The sequence below is a fragment of the Dromiciops gliroides genome, chromosome 3, assembly GCF_019393635.1.
Source record: "Dromiciops gliroides isolate mDroGli1 chromosome 3, mDroGli1.pri, whole genome shotgun sequence".
Taxonomy (NCBI): domain Eukaryota; kingdom Metazoa; phylum Chordata; class Mammalia; order Microbiotheria; family Microbiotheriidae; genus Dromiciops; species Dromiciops gliroides.
Window position 1 is genome coordinate 262,805,906 of NC_057863.1, and position 23,462 is coordinate 262,829,367.

The window sequence follows — 23,462 nt, forward strand, 5'->3', positions numbered from 1 at the left end:
GGCCAGATTTGAACTCAGATCCTCCTGAATCCAGGGCCGGTGCTTTATCCACTGCACCATTTAGCTGCCCCTCTGTGATTTGTTTTTGCTAAGACCTTTTATAACCTATGTCTTGTATCCAATTGGAGTTTGTTATCATATGATATGAGATGCTGGTCTAAATACAGTTTCTGCTTTTCTAATGCCAATCCTTACTCGGTTCTCTCGTATATGTACCCTTCTCTTCTCTAACACTCGGTGCAGATCCTCATGACCTCAAGCCTAGACTACTGCAATATCCTGCTGGTTGGTCTGCCTGTGACAAGACTCTCCCCACTTTGGTTCACACTCCCCTCAGATCCCAAAGCAATCTTCCTAAAGTGCAAATCTGACCATGTCACCTCTCCTCCTAAATTTCTGTAACTTCTCTCACCTCCAGGATCAAATATCAAATCCTCTGTTTAGCATTCAAAGTCTTTGATAAACACTTACCACTACCTTTACAGATTTTTTATACCCTTCCACATATTCAGCAATTCAGTGACAATGGCCTCTGTTTTCCCTCAAACTAAACACTCCATCTACTAACCCTGGGCATTTTCAACGGCTCTTCCCTATGCTTAAAATATTCTCCCTCCTCTTCTTCACCTTCTGGCTTCCTCAGAGTACCAACTAAAATCCCATTGTCTATAGGAGACCTGAATAAATGGGATTTTAGTTGGTACTCAGTGGGAATATCTTCCCCATATCAACATGTAAGTTATTTCTCATTTTGGGCGTCTCAGGTTCCTCATCTTTAAAGCTGAAGTAACCATGGTCAATACAATAACCATTCAGGATTCCAGAGGACTGAGGATAAAATATGGTCTCTGTTACAGAGAAGTTTTGGATTTAGAGTGCAGAATGAAGTATATGTATATGTGTCTGTGTATTTGTATATAGCCATTGAGAGAGTCTGTTTTCCTTGACTATACATACTTTTTGTAAGAAATTTGTTTTTCTTTTCTATTTTTTTCTCAATGAGGTAATTGAGATGAAGGGGAGGCTGCAACAGAGGTAAAATGTATGCATTTTCAGATGAGCTCACCGTATCACTGATTTTACTTATGTTTTACTTTACTCATGAAGTTAGAGTAATCTGTAAATACTTGGTATGTAAAAACAAAGACTGGGGTGGAGGGGCAGAGCAATAAGGGTTAAGTGACTTGCCCAGGGTCACACAGCTAGTAAGTGTCAAGTGTGTGAGGCCAAATTTGAACTCAGGTCCTCCTGAATCCAGGGCCAGTACTTTACCCACTGTGCCAACTAGTTACCCCCAAGAATTTTTTTAAAATAAAGTGTGGACCAGATTAAAAAACATCCAGTGGCCTTTCCAATTCTAATGCTACCGTATTAAAAAAAGCTTAGTTTTTCTTTTTTAAAAAAATTTATTATTGTTACCCATAAGGACTGAGGTAAGCAAATCCAAGATACATAGTAGGCTATTTAAAGTAATTTTTGAAATGCAAATAGAGTAATTATGAAAAAACTTTATAGCTAAATGGAAACTATCATTTAAATTACCAATCACTTCACACATTCTAAAATCCAAAAGAGATTTTACATTTTCTCCTTTTTTCAAGATCTAATGTTAGAAGAAAAGTTCCATCATTAGGAAAATGCTTTAGAATAAGGGGCAAAGTTCATAGATTTTCACAACAATTTAATCATTTTTGGATGGCTAAAGAGTTTATAGAGTTCCATCTTCAGGAGAACAGTGCTAGTATTTAATCTAAGGATAAATACTTTCATTCTCCTGAGTTAAAACATATGATAAATAGAATAGTTATTTGCAGGAAAAGCAGTACAAGCCAGTATCTTCTACTACAGGAATCATCCTTCAAGTGCTTGTTGCACCTTGTCTGGATGCTGAACAAGTCATATATTCCATCAGATATGCCTCCTTTTGGACCCAAAGGCCTTTCCTACTTTGGTCAGACTATGGCTAGATAATGAAAGTTCATCAGGAATCCAGTCTTCTAGACTTTCAGCTGCTTAAACCATGGCTCTTTTCACTTTCAGAAGATGGTGAAGTAGGTGTTTCATTGAACTTGAGGCGTTTTGATTCTGGAGAATTGCAAAGAGTGTCTTCAGCAATCTCTACAATATTGAGAAGCATAAGTTTGTGGTTATAAAAAGTCCAACAAAATATAAGCTCCTTGAGGAATTAAGAGTATTTAATTTTCATACGATGCTTTGCACAGAGTAAAGTACTTAATAAATTATCTTTTGAGTAGAAACTAAGGATTTCTTAGAGTCCAATATAACTAACTTTAGCAAAAACATCCTTTGTATGGAGGAAATTCCAATTTGATAAAAGTGGCATCTATAGGTACAATCTTGATAAATATGGACTCCACCCCATCTAAAAGTAATTACCCTGGGGAACTGGGAAGGCAGGTCAGTGTCTGTGATAATTTCATCTATAATCTCTGCTGAATTACTTATAGGGAAATTACATATATTATATATATACATACACACACACACACACACACACATATGCATGACAGTTTTTGGAAATTTTATGTTTTACCATTGGAAGATGACCTGATAAAACCATTCAACCCAATGCAATGAAAAATATCTCTGCTTCAGATAAAATGTATTTACCTGGCTGACATACTTCTATAGATGGAGTAGAAACTGCGTTGGCTTGTGGAGTGCTTGTCTGAGCTTCTGTCTTTAAGGTCGTTAAGTTTATTCGCCTAGATTTTTAAAAAATGATAGGTAACATGATTGAATAATGGATAGGCATTCATTCCATGTCTGATAAACATATTCTTTTTTTTCCCCCATTTTTTAGGAAACAGCATGGCTATTTAATAATTTTTAAAAGTAGATATTGCAATAAGATATGTTTGAACTTTCAGCTGAGAATAATGCAAGTATTCTTAAAATGAAATAAAGAGCTTGGGGAAAAGAACACGGCCTGGAACAGAAGTTTACTAGTGATGGGGAATTCAATTATACAGAGATCTGCTAGACCTATGATAAAAGCTTATCAATTCCTAGCCTGTCATAATATTTCATTCTTCAAAAAATGGAGAAAGCAAAGAAGAGGATTAGCTCTGATCCTGACAAAGTAACAGAAATTATGAGGAAATCTGGGAGTCTGTGACTACTCCATCTTAAAATTCATGATAGAAAGAACACAAACCCTAGGCTTTTGAAGATTTTTAAAGGATTAAGAGAAAGTTAAAGAAGAATCCTATTATTTAAAATTCTATAGGGAAAATCTGTCCAAGAGGACCAGGAAGTTTTCAAGGAGGAAATCCTGAATATGTAAGAAACAATTCAAATGATGAAGAAATGATAGTGTTAGGAATCCTAAACCTCAAAATCAGCTTAAGTTGGTGACAAATAGCAATAAAAAGGGCTGGTGATTTAAATTTACTGAGACCAGGTATGTGTTTTCTTAATTATTACTTAGATTTCAACATTCTTTTCTTATGTTCTTTCCTATAACAGCTAGCATTAATATTACTTTAAGGTTTGTAGAGTGATTTTTATATGTTATCTCATTTGAACCTCACAATAACCCTATGAAGTTGGTTTCATTATTACCTCATTTTATAGATGAAGAAATTGAGGCAAATGCAATTAAGTGACTTTCCTAGAGTCATACAGCTATTAAGTATATGAGAAATTATTATTAATGATCAATATCTTGGGGGACCCAGTGATCTCTCCTTCTTTCATAGTCCTTTCTCCCTCCCCCACTCAAGTTCTACCTGAAAATAACACCATATGGGTTAAACCAGACCCAAGCCCACGAAAAAGTCTTGGGTGGAGACAGATCATTTTGTCCAAGGAAGTTACTGATGAGATTAAATCACATGTAATCACACCCTGATCAGCTTGGGGGGGGGGGGGGAGGGGGGTGTCTTACATTCTTTCTCTGATGCCATCCCTGGACTTTAATTTAAATATAATCTACCTCCAATCATATCAACTAATTAGATTTGACTGATGTTAACCAATTAGATTTGATTGCTGGGTGATGGGTCATCCTACAGTGGGAAGGGTATATGAACTGAAACCTGACAGCCATGAAGGGTCTTTGGTCTGAGAGAAACACCAATAGGCCTCCTTTTATTAATATCCTACCAGCCATATTAATAAAATGATTAAATTACCCAGAAACTATGTTTCTCATATTTCTAATCATCACAATTGTTTGGAGCAAGATTCAAAGTTGGGGGATGGGGGTGGTGAAAACCAGATGGACATGATAACTATTTTTTTTTTAGGCAATGGGGGTTAAGTGACTTGCCCAGGGTCACACAGCTATTAAGTGTCAAGCGTCTGAGGCCGGATTTGAACTCAGGTCCTCCTGAATCCAGGGCCGGTGCTTTAACCACTGCACCATCTAGCTGCCCCATAACTATTTTTAAATAGCCTAAGAGCTGTCATGTTGGAGAAACAATAGCTTTGCTTTGCTGAGCCCCAATTGTTAAAGCTAGGAGCCATGCACGGAAGCAACAAAAAAGGCCGATCAGAGTCAAGCTTCCTGACAATTAGTTATCCAAAAGTAAGACAAAGTGCCTCAGGAGGTAGTTTCCCCTCACTAGGGGCCTTTAAGGTAAAGCTAGGGTAGGGATGTTGCAGACATTTCTGTACAAGTACAGTCTGGACTAGTCGGCTACTGAGGTTGTTCCTTCCCACCCTGGAATTTTATGAAGGAGAATGCTGAGAAAAGAATAAAGTGAAAAGATCTGAGCACAGAGGAATAAAAAAAGTGGTGTACGGTCACCACCATTAGTGGTTTTCTCCTCTAAACTCCAAAATAAATCTTTGGGGGGTGGGGATGGGGTATTTTGTTTCTGGTTTGGAAATTCATCACTTAGTTATGTTGGGGTTTTTTTTATGGGAGAGGGTAATCCCTGAGTCAGAAGGTTAAAGGTGTTAAAAGTCTGTGAAAGGGGCAGCTAGATGGCTCAGTGGACAGAGCACCGGCCCTGGATTCAGGAGGACCTGAGTTCAAATCAGGCCTCAGACACTTAGCACTTACTAGCTGTGTGACCCTGGGCAAGTCACTTAACTCCAATTGCCTCACTAAAAAAAAAAAAGTCTGTGAAGCATTGAATGGAATACCCACATTGATGAGATCATGGATCCACTGGATTATATCTGAACTAAACAAAGAAGGAAGGGGAATTGCTATTTGAAGAGAGCCATGTTTTGATGAACTCAAATTCAATTAAGCAGTTCTCCTGCCAGCAGCACAAACTGCTGCCAAGCACTTTTGGCTACAATGCAAAAGGAAAGAAAGCAACTGGTACCTAGCCAGTCTGGTTTAACCCATATGATGTTATTTTCAGGTAGAACTTGAGTGGGGGAGGGAGAAAGGACTATGAAAGAAGGAGAGATCACTGGGTCCCCCAAGATATTGATCATTAATAATTATTTTTCACACACTTAATAGCTGTATGACTCTAGGCAAGTCACTTAATTGCATTTGCCTCAATTTCTTCATCTATAAAATGGGGTAATAATGAAACCAACTTCACAGGGTTATTGTGAAGTTCAAATGAGATAACCAAAGCCTACAATGCAAAGGGAAAGAAAGCAACTGGTACCTAGGACAAGTTGTGGTAGGTAAATTGTTATAACCAGATCACAAAGCACTGCTATTTACTGAAACATAGAGACATTTTCATCATAGAAACTTTTTTTGAAAGCAGTATTTCTTGTCATTTTGTGCCAACATGTGTCTTCTCCCCCTCTCCTTTGGGCATTAAGCATTTATTAAAGAGTAAAGAGAGAACACATGGAGTTCAAAAGATAGGAAAGCCTATCTACCCTAGAGGAGAGATAAGAGTTCAGCCTGGCCTCCTTCTTCTCCCAAGTCTTCTTCCACCAGCAGCTTGTTCAAGCCACAAACTATCTGTCCAAACTCCCTCTGCTTCCAGAGTACAGGCAGTCCATATACCCAGTGTTTTTACAATCACAATTTTCTATATCATCCAGGAAAGTTTTTCTTACCGGGGAGTTGTCTTACTCCAGGCTTGTATGGTATTCAAAGTAATTCTCCGGGGCTGGTTTGACTTTATGTTCTGACTACAAGCCTGCGGAGTTTTCTTTTCTTCTGAGGACAGATTCGGCGAGTTTCTATTTCCAAGAGGACTGATGGGAAAATCCTTGTTCACTGTTAGGGATGGAGACTGCCTAGTCTGAAGGGGTGTGATAGAACTGTTTGGATCTTGGTTTCTACTGGTAGGGGTTCCTTCCGCTGGTCTGGGACTTGGGGAAGTCACGCGGTGTGTCTGATTCTTGGCTTTCTTCTCTGATGTATTAGGAGTTCTCATATTTAAAACAGGTTTTTCCTTTAAAGGCACTCCAAGTTCATCCTTTTCAAATGTTACAAAGGAACAGTACCCATCTGTAGAAGAAATGGCCAGGAAAGCCCCATCACTGGACCTTTTTTTCCAAAAGAAGGGAAGAAAAGGAAAGAAATGTTTTATGGAGCTTTTTGGTCTACTTGTTGAGAAAAGTAGTTGAAAATAAAACTAAAAACCAAGATACTACGCCAAGTATATTTACCACAGGTAAATCTGTGCCCTACAAAGCTTGCCTTGTGTTATCGGATTTCCCCTAGATAAGAAAACAGATAACTTGGAAAATTGTGGTTAAATCTTGAAAAAAGGATCTAAACGTGTTCTCCATTTTTATTTTAAAGGATTCAATAACTCAAAGTTAAACTCTAGATGAAAGGAGGGATGGTCTTTCAACTACAAGAGCTAAGCTCTAATCCTGTATTACCCTGGATAATTCATTTAACCTTTACATGCCTAAGTTTCTTTTTTTTTTTGGTGAGGCAATTGGGGTTAAGTGACTTGCCCAAAGTCACACAGCTAGGAAGTGTCAAGTGTCTGAGGCTGGATTTGAACTCAGGTCCTCCTGACTCCAGGGTCAGTGCTCTATCCACTATTCCACCTAGCTGCCCCCTAAGTTTCTTTTTTTTTTTTTTTTGAATATCCACCAGGAGCAGATTACCCGGTACTGCAGCTATATTTAGTTTCATGATGAACAAGTAAAACTCACATGTTCTTTATTTAGACCATATAATACAGCATTTTTAGAAATTTAAAATTAGATAAAAGAGCATATTAAATGGCAAGTATATGAAGTTTCTCTTCATAAACCATGTCAGAACAAAAAGTCTTGAATTACAAAATGTTAAAAAATATGTAGGTACAGTTGAACTTAACATTTCACTAAAGCATAAAGTTATAGATATTGTCTAAAGAAAAATAACTGTGCCACTTACCTATGTTTGCTGTTTCTATGAACGGTTTTTATTCTGTACATAGGACATTTTGTTCAAAATATGAAGTCTACATTTTTATTACTTATTACCATAAACAAAGTACAATGTATGTACAATATTAAAATGAAGCCATATTAAAGCCACACTAAAAAGACACTTGTAATATTGTTGACATTCCTGATGCACAGGTATGTTTTGAAAAATGTAAAGATGTTAAACATAGAACTTCACGAAGAAAAACAGTCACCAAAATTCTAGCTTACTTTTGATGGAATAGTTTTAAAATTAGCTCAGTATAAATTACACAACATACCTGGACAATAAGTTGAACAGTTAGCATAGTGAATTTTAGTACTGACTATGAAAACCTGAATGGGTCAAAGTATCCTATCAGGTCATACTTTTGACCTAAGCAGAAATTAGTTTCTCTCAAAAAACCATGACGTTTATCTTTTTTTTTGGTGAATGTTTAAGTTTCTTTATCAGTAAAGATTTGCTTGTACTATCTAAATCATGGGGCTGTTTTGAATAAAGCACTCTGTAAATCTCAACGTGTTAGAAAAATAAGTTATTATTTGTAATAGGATTTTATTTAAACTCATTTCTTTCACTTCCTATATATAGTAAGAGGACTCAAACTGTAGCAAACTATATAGTAACTTCCTATTAAAGTTTAAATACTTAAAAAAAAAATCAGCGAGTAGGGGGAAAAAAGACATCTTGTCCCCAAGGACAAACAATAATAACAATATTTATATAACACTTGAAACATTTACAAAACACTTTCTACATATCATCTCATTTGATCTTATAATACAGGGTGTCCCAAAAGTTTTAGTGCAGTCTTAAGCTTTAGTGGAATTTAATAGCTTATATATAATGATAGATTAAATAGCTTTAATACTTGAAAGTCGCACTAAGACTTTTGGGACATTCTGTATATTGTAACGATTGGAATAACGCCACCTGCTGGAGACTTACTGTAGAAGAGTTCTGCCCATGAAGCGAAGGTCTTTGAGGGCAAGACCAGGAGTCTTTTCTTTGGCGGCAGGAAGTGACGTGGACTAGTGGGAGGAGGAAGGAAGAGACTGGCGCTGACTCTGGGGCTCTTTCCTCTGGACTCCGGTGGAGAGCGGAGCTAGAAATGTGCTCTCCCTTTAATAGATAGGAATCTAGGCCTTTCTCTCTCTTTACCAAATTCTTATTCTCCTTAATAAATGCTTAAAAGTCTAACTCTTGCTAAAGCTTATGATTTATTGGCGACCACTCATTAGATATTTTAGACAGTTTAGCTAGAATTTTAGCCCTTAACAATATTGACTCCTATATGGGGTTTTTTTTGTTGTTTTGTTTTAGCAGAGCAATGAGGGTTAAGTGACTTGCCCAGGGTCACACAGCTAATAAGTGTCAAGTGTCTGAGGCTGGATTTGAACTCAGGTCTTCCTAAATCCAGGGCTGGTGCTTTATCCACTGCACCACCTAGCTGCCCTGCTTGACAACTATATGTTAACCTTCATCACTGATCAAAGGTAACAACAAAGATCAGGTAGGGAAACACTAAACTTATGGTTCTACCCTGGAAAGATGTGTGATTTATCTCTGCTGGGTCTCTTTAATCTAATCCACTAACTTCTAGAAATGGACATGACAGATGTCATGGGTGACCCCAAAGTGGTAAGAAATTGGATAAAACATTTTGATAAAAACCAAAATATATTTCCACTCAACACCATATCTCAAGAATAAGAAGGTACAGGGACAAAACCTATGAGTTCAAAGTCCCACTCCCTCCACTGACTCACCATGAAATATCACTCAATGTATGATAATGTATGTTGGACACATAACCAAAAGGAAAAGACTGCTGGGTGTCATAGAAAAGCACAGAATCTTCGGAAGCCACAGCAAACACCAACCGGTAGGGTAAGTTAATCAGTTCCAGTCCGGACTCCTGTGATGCTTTATCTAATGCAGGAAAAAAGAAAAGCCATAAGGAAAAGGAAAAGGAAAAAAAAGCCTACAAAAGAAATGATAGGCAAGTTGCCAAAATAGAAACCTCAAGTCAAGAGTATCATCTAGCATAAGTTAATTGAAAGTCAAGTTATGAGCATTTTAATTATTAATGTAGGTATTTGTGCATTTTCAATCCTTAGCAAGTCAGAAGATAACATGAAGAAACTGTACTAACTTCAATAGAGCTTCCTTGAAGCAGAAAAATGAGATTGAGGATCAATTAATCAATCAACAAGGAAATGCTTAAGCACTTATTATATGCCAGGTACTTCATTAGTTACTGAGAGCACAAATTAAAGAACGGAACAATTCCTTCTCTCAAAGAAGTTTATATTCTGGGTGATGTTTTAGTGCTCTGACAAATTATTTAACATTTGCTCATTTCTGCAACTCAGAAAAGCTAAAAGGAAACACTAATAAATCACATAGATAAAAAGCTACCTTTGTTATACATGAAAAACCAAAGTAACTAAAAAGAGATCCTCTAGTACTCACATACTACAGTCCCATTATCAAATGTTTAGGAAGGTAAACTGCAAAATAATGTGCACATTGTCTACAAAACAGGTTCTTAGAACTTGAAAATCATTCAATCTTCACCTCCAGCCACGACTTTGAAAAAGCCAACCCCAGAAACAAAACTTTCCTGATAACAAGGAGACCATAGTCTTTTATTGTGACATGCCTCAAGAGAGTTATTTCAACTACTTCTATCATACTATTGTATTAAACTGTATTACCTACTGGCCTCAATTCAAAGTAGACTGGACAGCAGCGGACAGCAAGTGTTGCTTTTCCAGGGCAGGGGAGATGAGCAATAGGCCTAAAGGAACCACCGTAATTTTAGCAAAAGGCAACAATAACTGCATGAAAAGGCTTTCAAAGGTTTGTCTAGAAACCATACCTTTTAAGGTTCTTTCTGGAGAAAACATAAGTTGTATTTGTTACATTTTCACCGGACTCAACACAACCTGCTAAATTTGCAAGGACAGAAGAGATTATAGGAGGGGAAATTTTGACATAATTATTTCAAAATAATAGCATTTACCTTTGTGTTGTTTAAAAAAAAAAAAGCTATTCCTCTAAAGATGGCCTACGCTCTTATAAAAGATCCTTGCACCTGAGACGCTATCTATGACAATGGGTATATGTACAACTACTCCCTTTCCCTTTATTCTCCAATTTTAGCTAAGTATTCTTTTTTCTTCTTCTTCTTTTTTTTTTTTGGTGAGGCAATTGGGGTTAAGTGACTTGCCCAGGGTCACACAGCTAGTTAAATGTCAAGTGTCTGAGGCTGGATTTGAACTCAGGTCCTCCTGAATCCAAGGCCCGTGCTCTATCCACTGCACCACCTAGCTGCCCCTCAGCTAAGTAATCTTACTGCCTGATTCTATGGGTTTGGACTCATCTACTCACTCTTGAGGGGACCATTTCTGGGCAGGGTGCACCTAGAGAAACCATTGCCTGAAAAAGGCTTTCATGCTAATCTTGCTCCAGGTGCCCTTCTACTCAGACCCTTGGCCTAGATCCAGACCTCTTAGTGACCATTTCTCTTCTCCTAGACACTCTCTTCTCTTTAGGATTTCGTGACACTACTTTTCTTCTGCTTCTACTCCTACTGGTCTGGCCCCTTCCTTCTCAGTCTTATTTGCTGGATCTCTATCCAGGTCATGCCTGCTAACTTTGGGTGTCCTCCAAGCTCTGTCCTTGGCCCTCTTCCCTTCTTTCTCTCTAAACTATCTGGCTCGGTGATCTCATCAGCTCCCATGGATTCAATTATTTTCTCTTTGCAGATGAATTTAAAATCTATTTATTCAGCCCTAACCTCCTCTCTCACATCTCCAACTGCCCCCTAGGGCGTCTCAAATTGGATATCCTTTAGACATCTTAAACTCAATATGTCCAAAACTGAACGCTTATCTTCACCCCCAAACCCTTCCCTCTTCTAAACTTTGCTATTTTTGTCAAGGACACCACAATCCTTCCCCATCACCTGGTCATCACAACTTAGGTATTATCCTTGCCTCCTCACTTTCACTCATTCTACACGTCCATTCTGTTGCCAAGTCCTGTTGTTTTTATAATCTCTGCAATAGCCCTAATAAATGTTCCATTCTCTCTTCTATGTCAAAATTTTGTGTGGCTCTACCATTTACCTTCTAGATGTTACTCTCCTCATCTGTGAAAGGTGGATGTTAGACTAGATGATCCCTTGGGTCCCTCCCAGCTCTAACATTCTAGGAGTCCACACTAGGATTCTAGGATCCCCTGAACTCTGAACCTCGTGGGCACAGACCTTCAGCCTGTTCCACTCTCCTACAATCATAAGAAACTGCCTTGCTTTGGGAAACATAATACACCTATTAGCTCTTCTGCATTCCACCAAGAGAAGTACCTGAAACCAGGATTAAGGACAAGAAGCCCTTGTCCCCAAATCAGTAATTACATCCTGGCTGCTTTGGTATGTGGATTCATGCTATTCCAATAGTCCTGTTTGCTTCCTGTCCTGCCCATCCTGGCCTGTAGATATCCAATATCCTTATATGCCTTAAATAACTTCAAGCTATGGTATGGGATCACAGCCTAGATATATATTTGTACCTCTCAAAAGAAAAATGAAATAATGCCTTGCATACAGTAGGAATTCAATAAGTATTTGTTGGGGGCAGCTAGGTAGTGCAGTGGATAAAGCCCTGGCCCTGGATTCAGGAGGACCTGAGTTCAAATCCAGCCTCAGACATTTGACACTTACTAGCTGTGTGACCCTGGGCAAGTCACTTAACCCTCATTACCCTGTAAACCCCCCCCCCCCCCCCGCAAATACTTGTTAAAGATCTCTTACCTTTTCTTTCTATCTCTCTTTTTTTCCCTCACCAGACCTGTGATTTCACCCAATACAGATAAGCACATTCTCTTCAAATTGTAATCTTTGAGAGTTGTCTGGGAGCACTGGGAAATTAAATAACTTACCCAGGATCATATAACAATTAAATATTAGAGGTTGGGTCTTCCTGTCTCTGAAGCTAGCTCTTTAACCACTATGCTACACTGTCTCCTGTTGTTCCCTACCTTAAAAGGGATGTCTCCAGACTCAACAACTGAACAGTTTGAATTTTATGACTTATATTGTTTGACATTCCCTTATATAATGTAACTTCCAGTACTATATTTCCATACTTCTTGCCACACAAATTCTGAAGTTCTGTGTGTGTGTGTGTGTGTGTGTATGTGTGTGTGTGTATGTGTGTGTGTTACTGAGGAACACTATGATGACCTTAGCTACACTATCTTGTAGCTTTAGTTTTGAAAATGTAATCTGTATATACCCTTTTAGTCCAAATATAAGCGACTTTCCTAAAATAAGATGTCTTAAGTACTGTTCCTGGTGTGACTGCAAAAGGGCTAATTAATAGATAAATTATTATCCTTTCTTTCATTACCTGGTGTGAGAAGCAAAGATCCATCAGGAGTAAAACTAAGTCTACGAAAGAATGACTTCATGCTATCATCATGAAACATTCGGTAACTTCTTGCCTACAACACAAAGAGAATCCAAAATAATACTAAAATCTTAATGACATAAATATATTTAGGCCTGGGGGATAAACCACACAGTGTATGCAGACCTTTCTTTACAACTATCTTTGTTCTTCCTCCTGAGTATTTCTAGAAGCTCTGTAGAGCATTCTGCAAATCAAATTCAATGTAATAAACATTTAATAAGCACCCACTGAACACAGAGAAATTTACGTCTGGTATTTCATACCATTCTGCTTACACTTATACAGTGATAAGGTGTTTCTCTCACAGGAGCCATGGGAGTTAGGTGGTACAATTCTTTTTTTTTCCATTTTATACAGTGATAAGTGGGGCTCTTTCAAGCTAAGTGACTCTCCTATAGTTCAAGAGCTAAGTCATTATCCATGACTAGGCATGAATACGTCTTCTAACTCCAAATTCGGGGTTCTTACCACTATAGCATACTTCCTCTATCTGTTACCATAAAAAAAATACATAATGTTTTCAATGATGATTTAAGTGGTGCAGGTTAGGGGCTCTTTAAAGAGAATTACAACATTTCTCAACTGACAAATGGTAAAAGGAACAGGCAATTTTCAAAAAAAGAAATCCAGGCTATTAATAGCTTCATGGGAAAAAAAGAATCTCCAAATCAATAATACTTAAGAGAAATTAAAATTCAAGTAAATCTGAGGTTCTAAATTACACCCATCAGAACGGCAAAATAGACAAAAGAGGAGAATGACAAACAGAGGAGCTTTGAGAAAACAAACACATAATGCACCACTGGTGGAGATGTAAATTGATACAGCCACTCTATAAATCATTTTGGGGACTGTACCTAAAAAGTCACTCAACCATGCAAATGCTTAGACTAGGAACACTAATGCACTGTTGGTAGAGATGTGAACTGGTCCAGGAATTCTGGGAAGTGATTTAGAATTCTAAAAATGTTTATTAAAAAAAAAAAAAAGAACTGAGCAGTGCACTGATAAACCATGGTTCTAGAAGACTAATAATGAAGAATGCTACCCATCTCCTGGTAGAGAGGGCAAGAAACACATTTTTGGACAAAGCCAAAATGGGACTGTGATAAGCCTCAAAGATACCCTTGCACTCAAAAAATTTATAATCTAATTAGGGAGACAACATATAAGCAACTAACAATATATACACAGGATAAATTGGAGATAATCATAGGGGGAAGACACTGGCATAAACAGGGACCAGGAAAGGTTTTATTCAGAAGGCAGCGTGTTAGCTGAGATTTGAAGGAGGCTAGGAAAATGAGGAGGGAGAGAGGTCCAGGCATAAGGGACAGCCAATGAAAATGCCCACAGTTGGGAGATGGAGGGCCATGTGTAAGGAAAAGCAAGGAGGCCAGTGTCAATGGCTCAGAGTCTGTGGAGGGTAGTAAGATATAAGAAGACTGGAAAAGAGGAGGAGGGTGTTAGGTTGTGAAGAGCTTTAAAAGCCAAACACAGGATTTTTTTTTTTTGTGGGGGGGGGGGGGTGAGGCAATTGGGATTAAGTGACTTGCCCAGGGCCACACAGCCAGTAAGTATCAAGTGTCTGAGGTCACATTTGAACTCAGGTCCTCCTGAATCCAGGGCCAGTGCTCTAGCCACTGCGCCACCTAGCTGCCCCCTATACACAGGATTTTTTTATTTGCTCCTGGAGATAATGAGGAGCCATTATAATTTACTGAAGGAGGAGTAGGGGTGGGGTGGGATATATATGACATGGTTAGAGACCCTGTGCTTTAGGAAGATCCATTTGATAGCTAATAAGAGGACAGACATGGAGAGAGGCCTGAGGGAAGGAGAACAACCTAAGAGGGCTACTGCAAGAGTTTAAGTGTAAGGTGAGGGCCTCTATCAGGGTGGTGGCAGTGTCAAAAGAGAGAAGAAAGTGTATATGAGAGAGGCTGTCAATGAAGAATCAACAGGACCTGACAAAAGAGAACATATGGAAGATGAGAGAATGAGGAGGGCAAGGATGACCCTAAGTTTTGAGCCTGGAGTGCCTGGGAGGATGACAGTGTCCTGGACAATAATAGAGAATTTAGGAAGAGGGGAAGGTTTGGGGATAAAGACCATGAGTTCCATTTTGGACATGTTAAGATATCTCCTGTGATTTTCCTTAAGCACAAGTCCACAGGCTACCTCCATACTCAAAAAACTCCAGTGACTCCCTATCACCTCCAGGATCAAATACAAAATGCTTTGTTTGGTGCACAAACCCCTTCCTTACCTAGCCCCCTCCTACCTTTCCAGTCTTCTTACATCTTACTCCCTGCCAAGTACTCTTCAACCCAGTGACACTGGCCTCCTCATTGTTCCATGAACAAGACTCAGATCTGATCACTTTCTCTGTCTATCCCCCAGTTGTTGTTTGGTTGGTTGGTTTTTTTAGGGGGGAATGAGGGTTAAGTGACTTGCCCAGGGTCACACAGCTAGTAAGTGTAGGTCAAATTTGAACTCAGGTCTTCCTGAATCCAGGGCCAGTGCTTTATCCACTGCATCACCTAGTTGCCTTCCCCCATTCTTGAAATGTTTTCCCTCCCCATCTTCCACTTCCTGGCTTTCCTGGCTTCCTTGAAGTCCCAACTAAAATCATCATCTACAGGAAGCTTTTCCCATCCCCTCTTAATTCTAATGCCTTCTCTCTTTTAACTATTTTCTGTTTATCCTGTATATAGCTTGTTTATACATATTTGCTTGCTTGTCATCTTCCACCTTAGATTGTGAGTTCCCTAAGGCAAGGGCTGTCTTTTGCTTCTTTTTGTATTCCCCATGCTTAGGCACAGTGCCCGGTACATAGTAGGCATTTAAAAAATGTTTACTGGTTGACTGACTATAGAACATGTAATTTGAGATGTACAACAGGTAGTTGGAGATGCAAGACTAGCAATCGGGGGAGAGATTAGGGTTGAATAAAAAGATCTAAGAATGATTTGCATAGAAGTAATAATATAATACATGGGTGCCGATGAGATCACCAAACAAAACTGTATGGAGGGAAAAGAGAAAAGGGCTCAGGACAGAGACCACCAGGATAACAACAGTTAAAAGGAATGGCCTGAATGAAGACACAGGGAAGGAAACTAAAGAGTGGTGAGACAGGTAAGGAAAGAATATCAAGAAAAAAAGGGTCATTAACAATGTCAAAGGCTGAAGAAAGGTCAAGAAGGTTGGGGATTGAGACAAGCCATTATGAGAGGACTGACAGGGGCAGCTGGGTGGCACAGTGGATAAAGCACCGGCCCTAGATTCAGGAGGACCTGAGTTCAAATCCAGCCTCAGACACTTGACACTTACTAGCTGTGTGACCCTGAGCAAGTCACTTAACCCTCATTGCTCTGCAAAAATAACCCAAACAAACAAACGAGAGGACTGACAACTTTGGAGAGAACAGTGTCAATTGAATGTGGTCAAAAGCCAGACTGCAGAAACTTAAGAAAAGGAGAAGAAGAAATGAAGTGGAGGCACCTATTATTGACCTATCATTCTAAGGAGTTCAGCAACAAAAGGGAGGAGAAATAGAGGACAACTGCTAGTGGGGATGAACAGATTGAGTGATTTTTATTTCTGAGGATCAGAGAAAGATGGATGTGTTTGTAGGCCACGAGGAAACAATGGATAGGGGGAGACTGAAGATTAGTGAGAGTGGGGATAAGAGAGGGGGCAATCTCTTGGAATAAGGAAGACTCATCTTTCTAAGTTCAAATCTGGCCTGAGACATTTACTAGCTGTGTGGCACTGGGCAAGTCATTTAACCCTTTTGGCCTCAGTTCCTCCTTTGTAAAATGAGTGGGAGAAGGAAACACAAACCACTCCAGTAAAACCTCAAATGGGATCACAAAGAATCAGACACGACTGAAACAACTCAACAATAACAATCTCATAGAGAAGAAGGGATCAAATAGGAATTTGTCTTACATGACTGTGCATATCTATTACAAGTGTTTGGGTTTTTTCCCAGTTGGGGGGGGGGGGGAGGTTTAGGGAGGAAATTAATGCCCAATAATTGAAAAAAATAACAAAACAAAAAAAAAGTTAAGACAGTATGGCATAGTGTTGGCCTTAAAGATAGATGAAAGACCTGAATTCAAGCCCTGCTTTTGACAGAGACTAGCTGAAAGAATTGGGGAAAGTAACAACCCATCTCTCAGAAACTCAGAAAACTCTAAGACTGTCAGTTACAAAGAAGGTGCTAATACACATAGACAGAGGAAGCACCTCAGTAGGAACTGCCTAACCATGAAATCACAGATCGAGTCAAAATAGATAGACAAACAGAATTCTAGTATTTTTTTTTAATTTTTAAAAGTATTTCAGCATTGGCTCTTCCATCAAATGATGGTTTTAAAGGCTTAAGTATCTTTGCTGAATTGAACTGATGTCTTAAAACCCAGCCAAAGACTGATTTTCTTGAAGGCACAGGATTTCAGGGACCTTTGTGAATCCTTAGTCCTTATTATTTCTAGTAAATGGGTTGTCAGCTCTAAGGGACTGTTAGCAGGATCATTGAAAAGAGAAAAATATGGATGGCAAACCTTTTATAATTTAGATAAGGGCTGCAACACTGTTGGACCAAAGTGTTAAAGTTGAGTTAAGTAACATTTCAAAAGCAGTACGATTTTTAGTGCTGAGAGATGCTTTGGAATAGCATAGATTTCTATCAATCCTAAGGGTCTCCTCACCAAAAGCGAAACAAAAAAACAACCAAAAAAACAGAAAACAAAGGATGACAAAGCATGAAGATAAAGATAAAAGTCACTGGTTATCTAAAAATTGCTAACACATTTCCTTCTTCTGGTTTTAAGTTGGTAGACATTCTTTGAGCAGACAATGGTTAAGAAAATGGGAAATAATATCCTGAGGGCAACTTGGGTGTTGGGAAAAAGATGTCCTTATAGTGAAGAAAATATTGGCCATGTAATAACCGGTAAAGCAGATAGTCTCTTTGTGGCCTCGTCCAAATTGCTTCACCTTAAGGTTAGATAGCAGAGTCCATATTCTACTTTTCTTTCAAGGAGCTACAAAGGCTATAATAATGAGCCATAAGATTCACAAAAATTTCCCTGCTTTGAATGGTGTGAAGAAGAAGAAAGAACACCAAATAAAAAAGTCAAAAGAAAAAAATTTTTTTTAATTTTAAAAAATTAAAATTTAAAAATTAAAGAAAAAAAGAAGTCAAAAGACATCAGTTCTTGTCCCCACTCTGTTGGTACCTATACAAGTTTCCATAAAAAAAGTTGTAAAAAACGTGGGTTTTGCTATATGATCTCTAAATCTCATCAACATCCTCTTCCAATTCTAGTAGCTTATGAACTTCAGTGAGAGCAGAAGCTTGGCCATGGCCTGTTTTAAGAGTTTTCCCTTTAATGTGGCCAAAAATCAGAGGTAAAATATTATTAGAACTCAAATGTCCTATTTCTGAATTCAATGCAATCCAGAAGGAAACCGTCCTAGAACTATGTGTTTCTAAATATAACTTATATAAAATGTCAAAATGGAAATTAAAAAGATAATTACCTCGCCTTCAGCTCCCACTCCAGATAGCATCTTTGTAACATTGAAGGCAACACGCTTCTTCTGTGTGCTGTATACCCGCAACACCCTAAACAAGAGACAGGCATTAGCTTTGCTTATTCTTACAAATGAACCATGTCTTACCTCATTAAAAAGAATTTAAAACGGGGCAGCTAGGTGGTGCAGTGGATAGAGCACTGGCCCTGGAGTCAGGAGGACCTGAGTTCAAATCCGACCTCAGACACTTGACACTTACTAGCTGTGTGACCTTGGGCAAGTCACTTAACCTCAATTGCCTCACCAAAACAAACAAAAAAACCTGAAAAAAAAAATAATAAACATTGGGGCAGCTAGGTGGCACAGTGGATAGAGCACCGGCCCTGGAGTCAGGAGTACCTGAGTTCAAATCCAGCCTCAGACACTTAACACTTACTAGCTGTGTGACCCTGGGCAAGTCACTTAACCCCAATTGCCTCACTAAAAAAAAAAAAAAAAAAAAAAAAGAATTTAAAAGAACCAAAATGGAAAAGTTAGAGCCTAGCCGACAAAGATCTTTTGTTTTTGGTGCTGTTGTTTTTCTATTTTGAGGTTTTTCCTCATTGCTCTGATTTTTCTCTTATAACATGACTAATGCAGAAATATGTTTAATGTTATTATTTATATATATATAACCTATATCAGATTACCTGCTGTCTAGGGGAGGGGGGAGGGAAGGAGGGAGAAAAATCTGAAATTGGAAAGCTTGTATAAACAAATGTTGAGAACTATCTTTACATGTAACTGGAAAGAAAATAAAATACTTTTATCAGAAAAAAAAAAAAGAAGAAAAAGGTTTCCATTAGGCAACTAGGTGGCACAGTGGACAAAGCACCAGCCCTAGATTCAGGAGGACCTGAGTTCAAATCCGACCTCAGACACATGACACTTACTAGCTGTGTGATCCTGGGCAAGTCACTTAACCCTCATTGTCTTGCAAAAAAAAAAAAAGAAAAAAGAAAAAAGAAAAAGGTTTCCATATCTATATAAACAATTCTAGTCTTTCTCCTAAGCTCCAGTCTTACATCATCAACTGGTCATTAGACATTTCAAATTTGATGTCCCATAAGTATCTCAAACTAACATGTTCACAACAGAACTCCTCCAACACCCTCCTCTCTTCCAAATTTCCTTATTACTGTTAAGGGTACCACCATCCCTCCAAATTACCCAGGCTAAGAACCATAGTGTCATCTTCATCTCCTCATTTTCACTCATTCCACATATACAAAGTTACCAAAACTTATCTTTTCCATCTTAACAATAAATTCTGTATACATTCTCTTCCTTCCCTCTATTTGCAAAGTCACCACCTAAATACTGGCCCTCAGTATGTCTTGCCTAAAATACTACACCAACTTTCTAACTAGTCTCTCTGCTTCAAGTCTCTCCCTACTCTGATCAATCCTCCAAACAGTTCCCAAGCTTATTTTCCCCAAAATCAAGTCTAACCATGTTATGCCCACCCCCACTCAATAAATTTTATTTTATTTTATTTTTTGGTGAGGCAGTTGGGGTTAAGTGACCTGCCCAGGGTCACACAGCTAGTAAGTGTCAAGTATCTGAGGCCGGATTTGAACTCAGGTCCTCCTGACCAGGGCGGCCAGTGCTCTATCCACTGTACCACCTAGCTGTCCCCCACTCAATAAATTTTAAAGGCTCCCTATTACCTCCAGGATCAAATAAAGAGTCCTTCATTTGCCATTCAGAGTTCTTCACTACCTGGCTCCTGCCAACCTTTCCTATTTTCTTTCACTTTACTCCCTCCTCCATCAAGACAGTTAAGACCTTTCAACATGCAACCTGTCACAAGGCCCCAGTTGGTATTAGGACTGGTCCTGTATCTACTCAATAAGCCCTGGCTTATGAGACAAAACCTCCCCCTCTCTAGAACCATGGAGGATGGTGCTAAATTTTGGATCCTTCAGAAGTCTCTGCCAAGGGGCCTAGATTCAGGTAGACCTGAGTTAAAATCCAACCTCAGATACCTACTATCTATGTAAACCTGAGCAAGTCATTTAACCTCTCTGTGCCTTAGTTAACTCAACTATAAAATGTTGATAATAAACACTACCAACACCACAGGGTTATAGTGAAGACCCAATGAGATAATACTTGTAAAGTACTTAGCACAGTGCCTGGAACAGAGCAGGCACTTAAGAAACACTTTTCTCTTTCCTTCCTGCCTACCCAAGTTCCTAAGTGTTAAAATCCTCCCACCTTCTGACTCCAAAATCAGTAGACAAAGTCACTGGCCAAGAACTAGTTGATGGTAGATGGTGGAGGCTGAAGAAGGGGAGAGAAGAGGAATAGCAAAAAGGCAAGCCCTAAGTGAGGTTCTCTCACCCTCACGATCACCTCTGATACTGTTTTCCCTAATTATAGCTTCTATAAGCTGGGCTTAACATATTTTCTAGTGAAACCTCTGGGTCAGAGATCACATCTTTTACTCTTAGTCTGTTAGTCCCCACCTCCATAATCACTGCCTCTTTCATTTGTGTGAAAATTTTTCTTTGGATTTCAAAGCATTGGGGGTACAGGGAGGGGGCAAGGAGCAACTGGGTCTTCCTATCTTGCCTAAGTTGCCTTATGGGCCCAATCCCAATAATGATCAGCATTGGAGTTTTAGCCTGCTACATTTTTGTAACTGGGACTAATTCGTTCCTCTTCAGGCAGCCTGGTCGTTCACCATGTTTGTATCAGATTTGGGGTACTCACCAGAGCTGCTATGTGTAGCCCTATTATGGCTCAGAAGTCTGGAACTCAAGAGATGCCACCAGTCTCAGCCTCCACCAGCTGCAGGGATTTACAGGCAGAAGCTACCACACCCAGCTATGGTATGGTCTTTAAGGATAAAAAGTTCAATACAAACTTCCAGAAAAGGCTGCCTGAACAGAATCATATAGTCTAGCTCCCATATACCTATTACAGCAAATCCCTAAAAACTGATAATGATCCTGAAATCCAAAGATAAACTACAGTGACTTTTTCCACCCCAGAACAGCACAGGAGACCAAAGATAATAAGAAAGTTATCCCTAACAACAAGAAAAATAGATGGAGATAGGAAGAAAAGGTTAAGAAGGAGGATAATACTATGAAAGAAATACTCAAAAGCAAAAAATACTTCCTGATCCAGAAAGAGGAATTAAAAGAAAAAAAAAGAACCAGAAGCTAAAGGGTATTCATCAAACAGGAAATGGATAAACAGTTTGTGGCACATGAAGATAATAGAATATTATTGTGTCATAAGAAATTATGAAAAGATGAAATTTTAGTTGGAACTTAAAGGAAGCCAATAGGCAAAGATGAAGAACCATTCCAGGCATGGAAGACAGCTAGAGAAATGGAGTCTTCCTCTTGGAATAGACCAGGAGGGCCAATGTCACGGGATTGAAGAGTATACAGCAGGGAGGAAGTTCTAAGAAGACTAGAAAGGTAGGAGGAGGCTAGATTATGAAGGGCATCAAATGCCAAACAGAGCATTTCCATTTGATCCTGCAGGCAACAGGGAGTCAGGGGAGTTTACTGAGTAAGGAAGTGACATGGTCAGACCTGTGCTTTAGGATAATAATTTCAATGGCTGAATGGAAGATAGACTGTAGTAGGGAGAGATTTGAGGCAGAGAAACTCACCAGCAGGGTACTGCAGTAGTCTAGGCACGAGGTGATAAAGGTCTATACCAGAGTGGTATTAGCATCAAAGGAGAGAAAGGGATATATTTCAGAGATGCTATAAAGGTGATATTAACCAGCCATGGCAATAGATTAGATAAGGATGGTGAGAAATAGTGAGAAGTCATGTATGACATCTAGGTTGTGAGCTTAAAGAATGGGAGGCTAGTGTTTCTCTCTGCAGTAATAGGAAAGATAGGAAGGGAAGAAGGTTTGAGGGAAAGCTAATTATTAAATTTTCACTGTGGGCACTTAAACCTCAAAAGTCAGCAAATGCTATAAATCAGGGATTGTTGTTATTGTTTTGTCTAGACTTAAGAAAGTGATGGCGAACATGTTAATTAATGCATATTAAACTTAAAGGTGTGTCACATCACATACACACATACCCCAGACAGCTATTAAACATTTACCAGCACACCTGAAGGTACAGCAAAGGGAGTGAAGATGTTGATACTTTCCAAACTAATGTCTAGACATTAAGTTTGTGCCAATCAAAATGCCAATAGAGTATTTCATAGAATTGCACAAATGTAACAAAATGTATATGAAGAACTGACAAGTAAGATTATAAAAAATGATGAAGGAAAAAAACAGTTAAGACTTTGTCCTACCAGACATATTATGAAAATAACAGTGAAAACTGTCTGGTGCTAGAGAAAGGATATATACATTAATGGAATAGAGTAGAAACCATAAAAATAGAACCTAATATATATCGGAGGGGCCACTAGGTGTCACAGTAGATAGAGTGCCTGGAATGGAATCAGGAAAACTCACAGAGCACTGGACTTGGAAGTAGGAAGACATCTTCCCAAATTCAAATCTGGCCTCAGACACTTACTAGCTGTGTGACCCTGGGTAGGTCACTTAACCCAGTTTGCCTCAGTTTCCTCATCTATAAAAATGAACTAGAGGAGGAAATAGTAAGCCACTAGAGTTTCTTTGCCAAGAAAACCCTAAACTAGGTCATGAAGGGTCAGACATGATTAAAAATGTCTGACCAACAATAAATATGTCAGAGATAGATATTTGATAAAAAAAATTTTTTAAATCACTGGCAAGCAAAGATAACATAAAAAAGGGGGGGAACAGAAATACACATAAACATATCAAGTATCAATTTAGAATTAAGCAAGAAAATTAAACTGTTTATATCCCTTGACTCAGAAATCCCAGCACTAGCTATATATACTGAGGAGATCAAAGAGAAAAAGAAAAGCTACAATATATACAAAAACATTCATAGCAGCACTCTTTGTGGCAGCAAAGAAATGGACAGCAAATAGATACCTATCAATTGACTGAAAAAAAGGGCAGTATATTTATATATTATAATATTACAGAGCAGTAAGAGATGCCAAATTTGGAAAAATTCAGAGAAACGTGACAA

The 23,462-nt window shown here is 38.7% G+C and overlaps 1 protein-coding gene across 1 annotated transcript in view; it reads right to left on the bottom strand.

Annotated features, from left to right (window-relative positions):
- Positions 1–1,463: 1,463 nt before the first annotated feature.
- Positions 1,464–23,462, bottom strand: part of CHAF1B (chromatin assembly factor 1 subunit B) — a 39,443-nt gene continuing 17,444 nt past the window's right edge. Inside the window, exons 7-14 of the mRNA XM_043996470.1 lie at positions 18,364–18,448; positions 12,745–12,838; positions 10,209–10,278; positions 10,045–10,127; positions 9,094–9,256; positions 6,007–6,441; positions 2,632–2,726; positions 1,464–2,118 (exon numbers count right to left, since the gene is read on the bottom strand). Of these exons, the coding sequence (XP_043852405.1) occupies positions 2,006–2,118; positions 2,632–2,726; positions 6,007–6,441; positions 9,094–9,256; positions 10,045–10,127; positions 10,209–10,278; positions 12,745–12,838; positions 18,364–18,448 (1,138 nt within the window). The 3' untranslated portion in view covers positions 1,464–2,005. The remainder of the gene's footprint in view (positions 2,119–2,631; positions 2,727–6,006; positions 6,442–9,093; positions 9,257–10,044; positions 10,128–10,208; positions 10,279–12,744; positions 12,839–18,363; positions 18,449–23,462) is intronic.